Source organism: Anguilla rostrata, unplaced genomic scaffold (assembly GCF_018555375.3).
Source record: "Anguilla rostrata isolate EN2019 unplaced genomic scaffold, ASM1855537v3 scaf0945, whole genome shotgun sequence".
Classification (NCBI taxonomy): domain Eukaryota; kingdom Metazoa; phylum Chordata; class Actinopteri; order Anguilliformes; family Anguillidae; genus Anguilla; species Anguilla rostrata.
Genome location: NW_026986311.1, coordinates 88,675 through 99,078, shown reverse-complemented (window position 1 = coordinate 99,078; position 10,404 = coordinate 88,675). Strand labels below are relative to the sequence as shown.

The 10,404-nt window shown below is 43.0% G+C and overlaps 2 protein-coding genes across 2 annotated transcripts in view; both read right to left on the bottom strand.

Annotated features, from left to right (window-relative positions):
• Positions 1-425: 425 nt before the first annotated feature.
• On the bottom strand, positions 426-1,400 carry LOC135246842 (T-cell-specific guanine nucleotide triphosphate-binding protein 2-like). Its single transcript, XM_064320118.1, has one exon. It carries the CDS (start codon positions 1,356-1,358, stop codon positions 426-428), a length of 933 nt encoding a protein of 310 aa, XP_064176188.1. The 5' UTR covers positions 1,359-1,400.
• A 4,342-nt stretch (positions 1,401-5,742) lies between these two features.
• LOC135246841 (B-cell receptor CD22-like) overlaps positions 5,743-10,404 on the bottom strand; it is a 36,511-nt gene continuing 31,849 nt past the window's right edge. Inside the window, exon 8 of the mRNA XM_064320117.1 lies at positions 5,743-6,489. Within this exon, the coding sequence (XP_064176187.1) occupies positions 6,388-6,489 (102 nt within the window). The 3' untranslated portion in view covers positions 5,743-6,387. The remainder of the gene's footprint in view (positions 6,490-10,404) is intronic.

Here is a 10,404-nt window from a genome sequence, read left to right as displayed (position 1 = left end):
CTATTTTGAACTCAAAAGGCCACAATAACAGCAAAATCAATTTCTATTTAAAGCGATAACACTTGCTATTTGTTTTCCCAGAAACAAGGCAGAGTTCAGACAAATGCTACTAAACTCACGAACATTCAAATGAAATGTTAATAACTGTTGTAGCAATGGCATTGATACCTGTATCTGGAGGGGGTATAGAGAAGACAACCCCATCAGAAACAGAAATGCTGGAAATCATTTACCCATGAAATAATTGTAAAAGTGGCTGCTTACCTACAAGTTGGATGTGACAGAGGATTAGAAATAAGCTACAGTTAATCTGGATGTACTATGTCCTTATCGTACAATGACTGAAACTTAAAAATGGCCCCTCTTCCTTAGACAGGAAATATACATACACAGAACCCCCCTTCTTGGTAGTGCATTTTCACAGTTTAGCCAAGTGTCAAAAGAAAAAAAAAGAACCCCCCCGACTGCAGCCGCCACCACCCTTTCCGCATCGGTGGCCATGTCGTCATGGTGGTGAAGGAGCGGCTGGCGGACTTGGTGGTCACGGGCAGCGCCATCTCCACCACGCGGGCACCGGTGGGCTTCTGCTTCTCTGCGGCCGCCAGCAGCTTCTTCACGGCGCCCTTGGTGACCTCTCGGGAGAGGGGGCAGGCGCGCAGGGCCTTGAGGGCGTCCCGCTTTCTGTTCACCATGGCGACGGACAGGGCCGGAAGGGCCAGGAGGAGGGCGGCAGCCTTGACCTCCGGGACGTCCCGCCACATTTCCTCCAGGAGTTCGGGGAAGTCCAGGGTCTCCAAGGCGGTGCCACGTACCAGGAAGACCCTCGGGGAAGCCAGGCCCACCGACCCCAACACCTCCTGGCTGGCTTTCCGCCTAGGCTCCATGGACTCCCGTGAGTCACGCTCAGAGGCCAGCAAGGCGAAGTACACAGCCTCCCTCTGGAGCGATCTGGCCTCCCGCCACACGAGGGCACTATTGCTGCAAAACGGCATCCGAGACAACGTCACGATGACGGCATTGTAGCGCAGGAACTTGACTTTCTCCATGTACTCCTCTGGGTCAAAGGGAGAGCCATCAGGGACCACGGGCAGGTCCCACAGTCGGAAGTCGGGGTGTTTGGGGTTTGGGTAAACTATCAGCTCCTCTTGGGGGCTGGGGGAGGCGAACTGGGCCGCTCCACTGTCTCCGGGCCCCAGGCCGCGGAGGGAGTTGAGGAGGGCGGTTTTCTCTGGGCTGCTCTCCCCCACCCTGCTGATGAGGAGGTCCTCCACCGCCTCCTTCACCTCGGAGAGCCCCTTCTTCTCCATGGACTCCTTCAGCACCTCCAGGAGGTTCAGGCTCCTCAGCACGTCCGCCATGGAATCCGTCCTCAGCTGCCAAAAACAACCAGACACCAACAAAATGACAAATCGCACATTTTTTCAGGAGTGGCCTGGTCCTGATCTCCAGAGGTCCAGGGTCTGCTGGTTTTTGTTTTTGCCTTAAAAACAAAAGCCTAGAAACCAGGCGATGTGCGTTAACTGTGAAATCAACTGCTTTCATCGATCGACTAAGTGCCGAGTAGAAATAAAAATGCATAAATTTTGCGGGTCTCCAGGGCCATAGCGGTCAACCCTTGACTATCATTTACTTGCTAATAACTTCAATGAGTATTAGGCAACGTGTTAGGAGGACAGGCAGGACAGAACACGGGCAGGGCGGAACACAGGCAGGACAGAATACGGGCAGGACAGAATACACACACGCAGGAACGCAGGCAGAAACACAAGGAACCAGCACCCGAGTCAGGAAACAAAGAACTTAAATAGACAAGGGTAACAAAACACAGGTGAACTCAAAGAACAATCAAACCAGAAACGGAGGGGATAACAAGACCCAGGTGGGAACAGTGATAGAATAATTAAAACCAATAATACAATTAACACAGGGTGGGAGAACGAACTGAAACACAAAACTGAAGTGCCGCCATCTGGCGGCCAAAAGGGGAAAAACAGAAACAGAAAATGCGGAACCGTGACAGGTTTTCCAATAAAATATTTTAAATAAATCAAATACAAAATATTTAATAAATACTAAAGTGTGGGTGTGAATTATCTTTGTTGTAATTGTTATCTTTACTGTACTTTAGAACTGAAAAAGCACCATCAGCTGGAGAACATGGCCGTCTTCTCTCTGCCCAGCAGGAGAGGGCACTAGCAGACATGGCGATTCAAAGAAATGACATACGGATCAAGAAAATCCAAACAAAACATTCTGGCAGATAACGGAATCTTCCAAAACATCCACTCAATCAGCCTAACAACAATTGGGCGAACTTTGAAAAAGCACCAAATCACAATGAAACAAATTTACTTGGTGCCTTTCCTGAGGAATGAAGATAGAGCGAAGGCTTTGAGGGTGGACTATGTTCAGGTGTGTGTACAGCAATGTTGCAATACTACAGTAGCAAATACTTTAGCGACCCATCCTCTATAAATGTGTAGACTGGTTGACATTATGCCCTAGACATCACATTAGGATTATGTACGTATGTGAGTAGGCCTGCCCATTGGTCTCAAGGGATCTAGGAAAACTAGGCACGTGCCTAGGGTCCAATTTCGCCTGGGGGCCCATTCAGCGCTGTCAGGCCTTGCGTGCGCCCCTCCCCTCTTGTTTTCACCTGTCTGTGTATTTGCCCTTGTTGGCCGGGGTGCTGCATGCTGTCGGGAGTAGCAGTCCTGACTGCACGCAGCTGTTCTCAGTCCGTAAGAGGGCAAGGATGATGGGCGTTCACTCTCTCTCTCCACCAGCTGGAAGCCTGACTGCCACAGACGCTGCTGCACTTTTTCCCCGTACACATTTTTATGCTTTAATTAGCACACCCAAACACTTCAGGCACCCAACACCTCCATGCACACTGATTACTGACGCTGATATAGTTAGTTTGGTTTCGGTTTGGTTTGGTTTTGTTCTCTTTTTCAATAAACACTTGTTATTTCCTTCAACTAAAGTCTGGTGTCCGTTTCATGTGTCGGTCCTTGAGCCGGGTCGTCACATGAATTTGGGGCTCGTCCGGGATTGTTTGTGGGTCACAAACATATCCCTTTTTGATATTTAATTAGCATGGGTAAAGTGTTATAAGCGGTTTGCCATGTGGCTCTCTCGATTCGCATTAAGCAGAGCTAGTGTTTGCTTCCTGGTTTGTATGTAGGCGCGGATGTGCGCTGGCGTTCTGGCCTATCAGTTGCGAGCGTGGTACAGGAAGTGTTGGTGAGCTCTGTTTATGTGCTTGCATTGTGCAGACCAGCAAGTGCGGGTCTGTTTGGATAGCCTTTTTGAAGGAATAACGTAATTGAGTTGAATTGCTGTAACATTGAGCTTGAGTTAGGCTATATTAAAACATTTCTTATGACACACGTGGCATTGTGTTTGTTTTAGAAGGAGCTTGGTTGAAGTTGAAGTAAAGCCTTCTAAATTGTTACGCCGTTCAGCGTACGGGTGGAGAGAATAATTGAACTGTGTTTTCGTTACAGCACTGAGTTTTTTTTTCTTCTCTGCCTCTGTGCTGCGGTCGCCGATTGAGGAGGGGTGAGTAGTGATACACTGATCTGGACAGGCAACATGCCGGTGTTTTACTACTAGAGCTGTGCACAATTACCCCAATTAGGCTGTAGCGACAGTGTCCTTCAGGGATACTGTTTGGCGATTTTGGTGGGTGTTTGTTATTTTTGTGTGACTAAATCGGTTTGTGGCATTTGTCCTGGGTTCATTCCGTGGTGTGATGCGCAGTCTGTCAGGTTGTGTGTTATGCTGCAGGGTTGAGTGATTAAATACCCCGCCGTGACGTCACATGACGACTAGGGATTCCGTTAGTATAGCGGGGTGCCCTTTTTTTTCGGGTTGCCTGCCCGTTTCTCACTTTGTGCCCTGCTCATCCTTAAATTTTCCGTTCGGGAGGTTGCATCTCTATTGCAATTCCCTTGTTTGTCACAATTTAACACGATGTCTGACCTTGATGCCATAGAGAGCGGGAAGGTTAAGGGTTTTCGAAGGGAACCGTCAAACAGTGTATTCTTGTCTTTTTCTAAGGCTGAATTAAGTCAATTAGTAGTGTTTTGGGGTGGCACTGTAGCATCTGCACACAAAAAAGGTGATTTCAGAGACATGGCAATTCATTTGGCATCCGAACAGGACATTACATTGTCATTAGCACCCATGCCAGCTGCACTGCCATCTCAATCTTTGTCCAATCCCTAAATTTTCTGAAAAAGACCCAGACACGTTTTTTGTGCTGTTTGAGAGACTAGCTAAAGTTCTAGCAAAATTCTCCTTCGACGTTTCAGAGACTCATGAACAGGGTGTTGGCTGGCCTAGAGGGTTGCGCTGCGTACATGGATGCCGTCGTTGTCTTTAGTGACACGTGGACACAGCAAGCGCCGGCGTTGTGGCTGGAATGTAATTGGGCAGAGGGCCACTGTTGATTTCCCGGGACAGCGTGGAGCCAACATCTCAATGTGTGCTGCCATTACCCAAAATGCTGGGAGCATACAACTCTGTGCGCCTCATACATTTTCTGGATGGGCTATACAACCGTCTCTTACAGCCAAATGCTCAGATGGTGTTCATCATTGTCTGGAACAATGTAAACTTCCATCGTGTATTGGCTGTGCGAGACCGGTTTACAGCCCATCCAGAGTTCCGATCAAAATTCCTTCCACCTCACTCCCCCTTTCTGAACCCCATCGAGTAGTTTTCGGCCTGGAGGTGGAAGGTATACGATAGGCGTCCATATGAGCAGGCAATGCTCCTTCAGGCCATGGATGAGGCATGCGATGACATTACAGCCCAGCAGTGTCAGGGGTGGATAAGGCACTCTAAAAGATTTTACCAACGCTGTCTTGTCAACGAAGAAATCAGATGCAACGTCGACAAAATTCTGTGGCCAAATGCAGCGGAGAGGCAAAATACTGCTTAAGCACCAAAAAGCAGTTTTTTTTTTTTTGTACTTTACAGTAAAGTTTGTTGTTACTGTAACTGTTTTTGCTTTTACTGTACAATACAGTTGTGTGTACAGTACTGCATTACTGTATGATTTTTCTTTAATGATTAAACTTCATACAATCTAATCTAATATTTTGTTTGTCTTTCATAAAAACACAAGCGCTATAGGCTACTGCAGTCTATCACAGGGATGCTTGCTGTACATAATTACAAGTACCTATGAGGGAAATGACCATTGCATACTCTTTTTTGCTAACAAGTATTTTGTGTTTGACCGCATTATTTCATAATGGCCGTTGTATTTGAAAATGCAGCAATGATTTAACTTCATTCTTTGAAATATCTAATGTTCTGGTGCTGTGATAAACTTTTGCATATAATATTCTCTGATTTGACACTGGTGTTTTTATTTTGCATGCTGCATTACATTTTGAACCCAAAATGAACAGTACAGCATTCTGTGTTAAGAGTTTTGCACATTGAAACTGTTGTGCTAAATGAGTCAAAGCAATCGTACAAAATGTAATTAAATATGGGAGCACAATAGCGGTCATCAAGTAAACTAAAAACATTTTTTTTTTTACTTTAAAGAAAGCTTCTAATATGAACCTAGACAGTTTTAGTAGACAGTTTATAATTAAATCAGAATTTGATTATTTTTGAACAGTAAATCCACACCTGTACACTTAAACAAATGTTCAATCTTTATTTAATATTTATTAAATATTTATTTAATCTTTATTTAACCAGCAGTACCCCATTCTGATTGATCTCTTTGACATAAAATACAGAGTAACCCATTAAGACAGTTGCCAATGAAGTTACAAACAACAAATGTGCAGTGAGACAATAGTATAATAGAAATTAAAGAGCACAGCAGAGGCTAAAAACAGGAGCATACGTCAGTCCCTGAGTCATGAATTCCATGTTTGAAATCAGTAATTGATATTAGTCTTTCTCCTTTAAGCTTTTCAGCAGACTGTTTGAACCATAAGATGCAGAATGACTGAAAACCAGCTTTTCAAATTCAGGAGAGAGACAAGGGACTTTTTCAAAACGTATCACATCCCTAGAGCACAATGTAACATTCTTTGAAAGTCCATGAGGATGCAATTTTGATTTGGTGTTCTCAAAAACAGACAGCAGCCAAATTTACACGACAACCTATGGCATACAGTCATTAAAGCACAAGAGATGCAAGTGAAGTGTACAAAAATAGTCATTCTGTAAAAAGAATGAAAAATGAAAAAAACCAAATTCTATTCTCTAGGATAAATACTAAATAAACATCTCTGCAAGTCTTAGGACAGATAGATAGAAATTACCCTCAACATTCGGTGTTTTTTTTGTTTTGTTTTTAAAGCAAAAATAAATCAGCTTTAAAAAAAACACAACATGCTCACATTTTTAATTAGCCCCTGAATCTGGTCTGTTTCCATCTTCAGGGTTCTGATAATCATCGTTCTCATCTTGTGTAGTCCCTGTGTGTTTCTGATGCTTGTTTTTTACCTAACATATACAGCACACACACACACAGGTTCATGGTTATTTAAAGGAACACCTCAGTGCACGACATGGCATAGTCTCAGGGCAGCGCCTATGTTCATATGAAGAGGAAACAGTGGAAAGACAAAACCTTTTTTATTACAAAATTAACTCTGCAAAAACTCATAAAATTAAAAAAATATTTCCAATTATGTATGCATTCTTTGAATTTTAACAGTGAAGCCACATATCCTCCGACGAGAAGCCAATTTATAATCGCCTCTCTTCATTGTCAATGAGAGACAATTCTTTGCCTCTGCAAGGCATGTTGGGATAGCTAGCGACAAGAGGTAAGAAAACAAAGTGACCAGTGTGATAACCAATCAGATTAAAGATCTGACTTTATCATTATCCCCCATTTAAAATTTTATAATGCCCGCAAGCGATCGATTGTGGGAGGCGAGAGCGATGCCAAGTGAACTTGTTGGAGGATCAGTGGATTCAGCCTTAGTCTGAACACTTCACTGTGATGGCTTAAGACTTACATTTCTTGAAAAGAACAAATGGCTCTTGCATGACTCTACAGAGCACTTCAGGTGAGTCTGGGAGGTCTTCACCTCTGTTTGGACTGAGTGATTAAAGACAAATGCAGATCTAATCCTATCTTTACTACACACAACTCTGATACTGAGGGAATCTGCATACATTTAATTTTCATAAATATGAGTTTTCATAAATATGAGCGTAGTGGCGCCCCCTGGTGTAAATTTCTCTGTATCACACTTGCTCACCTGCAGCACGTCATAGTCAGGGCTGATGTTGGGGAGCTGCAGACTGGCGTATGTGTCCCCGTCCCTCCCTCCCTTTAAAAGAAAAGACACACAGATGGTGTGAATGTAAAATAGAGTTGAAATCAGGCTGAGCTGCAGAGTGTTTCAGAAGAGGAAGAAGAGGAAAGGATGGTGAGACTCACCTTCAGTCTTCTAGAAAACCTGGAGACATGGAAATCAGAGTAGAGAGAGAATGTGTTATTGCCTCTGCTTATCCAGCATGTCTCTGTAAACCACATGCATCTATTGGATGGGATAGTTTTAACTTTTAATATATTTTACTGAAAGCATAATTGCCTCTCAGTATCTGGTCAGAGACTATGGTAATGATATATTTTATCAGCAGTAAGATCAAGATGACTACCTTTTATTTTTGTGGATACAGAATCCAACAGTCAGCACATACAGACAAATCATTCCTATGATGATAATATGTAACAGTGGATTGAAATTTAATCCTGAAAAAAAAAACATGATGATTTTAATCTCATTCATGCCTAAAAGACTTATTTAAAAGACAGGGCCGGCTCGTGGCATAAACGATCTATGCGGTTATTTAGGGCCACAACCGCTAGGGGGGGCCACACGACCACGAGGGGGGTGCCACACGATCCAATATTTATCTAAGGTAAATAACGATATTTTCCTAATTACGTTATACATCCCCTATTCTGCAACTAGAGCTATAAATTAAATGGAATGGCAACAGAACATTTCATAACAATATAATGTAAGGAGGATTTCACCAAGCGAACTGCCCCCCCCCCATCCCCCCAACACCCCCCTCGACAGAATCCAACAGCACCCCCCCACCCCCGCTCAACAGAATCCAACAGCACCCCCCACCCCCCGCTCAAACAGATTTGTTTAGGGCCACCAAAATCCTAAGGCCGGCCCTGTTAAAAGACATCATCAGACTTCACTCGTTTACAGATATACAACAGTGAAAATGTGTTTTAGAATCAGGGTAAGAACTTCATCTCCCAATTTTAAACTATTCATAAAAGCAAGAGTACTCTGCCCCTCTAATTCTATTTAATCAAATTCAGGTCTTACAGATTCTAGATGCACAACTTCATACAAAACCAGAGTAAGAGAGTCTGTGGACTGTGTCCGATAAAGTAGAAACAACGTCATAAACAGAACTGGAAACCTACAGAATTGTAGGTCATAGTGAAATAAACAACACATCTCCACTGGATTAGTCAGGGTGCAGTAAAATGTTGGTAACACTTTAATGAGCTGTCTGTCTGAATGTATGACCTTCAATCTTATTGAATCAAATATCGTTGATAGATTCCACCCCAAGGTTAAAGGGAACTTTCCATGAACATCAAATTTTAATGCTATGCTGGAGTTCAAATGTTAACGTTTTATTGATGTTCATATTTTTATTAACATGACTGATCAGTAATGAATCAATATTGCCCATAGTTCATAATTGCTGATTTGCTTTGTTGTGTGTGTGTGTGTGTGTGTAAACATAAAACAAATGATGATTGGCTAAGATGAACCTGAAACTGTCATGGTCCTGTGTTCTTGTCTGTGTTTTCCCCGTTGGGCCGCCAGATGGCGCACTTCTGTTTTGTGTCCTGCTCCCCCTGTTAATTGTATTATTGTTGTCTTGTTATTCTATCATTGTTCCCACCTGTGTCTTGTTATCCCCTCCTTTTTTGGTTTGATTGTTTTTTGAGTTCACCTGTGTCCTGTTACCCCTGTCTATTTATGTTCTCTGTTCCCTTGACTCGGGTGCTGGTTCCTTGCGTTTGTTCTGACTTGTGTTTGCTCCAGAGATCTGTTTTGTTCCTGACCTATGTTTGTTCCCGAATTCTGTTTGTTGCAAACCGTATGTACCTGCCTGTGTTTGTTTCCGATGTTTCAGACCCTTTGTACCTGCCTGTGTTTTTTTACCTGTTTGTGTTTGTTCCCGACATCTGTTTGTTTCACCATATCTACCTGCCTGTGTTTTGTTTGACCTTTCCTTGTGCTCTGCCTTTTCGTGTTCTGCCCTGTCCGTGTTCTGCCCTGCCCGTGTTTGTGAGTTCCTCTTGTTTTCTGTTTTATTTCGATTTTTTATGAGTTTGTGTTTTTGCCCATTGTGGCCTTGTTTGTTCCCTGTTTGTTTGCCTGTTGTTAGTAAAGTCTTTGTTAATTTTCCCCTTTTTGAGTTTCGTGTTTTTTTCCACTCTGCGCCTGGGTCCCAGCACCCGTACGTGACAGAAACACCATGTGATGTGATATGAACGTTAGAAATGCTCAAAGGGACTACCCCTCTGTGGGGTACTTCTGACCACACACCTTGCTGTGTGAACTGCCTCCCCTTCTGCAGAATACAGAATACCGATTGTTTACATGGATTTGTCCACTGATAAAATGATTTGGCTTGAAAAGTGCGAGTTACAATATTTTGATTCTTCAGGTCGTGAATTTCCATCCTCCTGAAAGTACCTCTGAATTTCTGAGCCAAGCTGCCACATTCACTCTTTGTGTCATAGAAACATGTGGAGTTTTAGAGGCGTGTTCTGGATGTGGGACAGGGACACATCTACATGAGCCAAAAGTTTAAAATGATGACTGCAGCAGTGGGGTTGAGTAATATAATACAATAACATGGAATTACAGTGAAATTTCCCTTCACACTGACACTGACTTTATAGGCCCCAGTTTCTCTTACTTTAGAATGAGCTGCATTATGAAGCATATCATCATCATGGCACCAGCACTGGCACCTGCACCAATCAGCAGTGAGATAATGCCAAAACCTGCATGAAGGATATGTCAGTTACATACCGAAAAACAGACTTCAAAAAATATATGTATATGTTCACATAATTACAGTGGAGACACAGCCTGCAAAATGTATAGCATTCTTTCCATTCTCTCTAAGATAATACATGCATTATTACTTTAGTAAATATCCACTAATAAATGAATGAACTTATGAATTACTGAAATAATTATTCAACCATGTATGCATTTGAAGAATGCTATTGTGAGAACATAAAAATTGTTGTATTCTAGAACCTGCCGTTCAAAAGCTTAACGTATTCCAAAAACAAAATGGAACAAAATACATTTTGCGTGGGATATCAAATGAACCCCTGCCCAC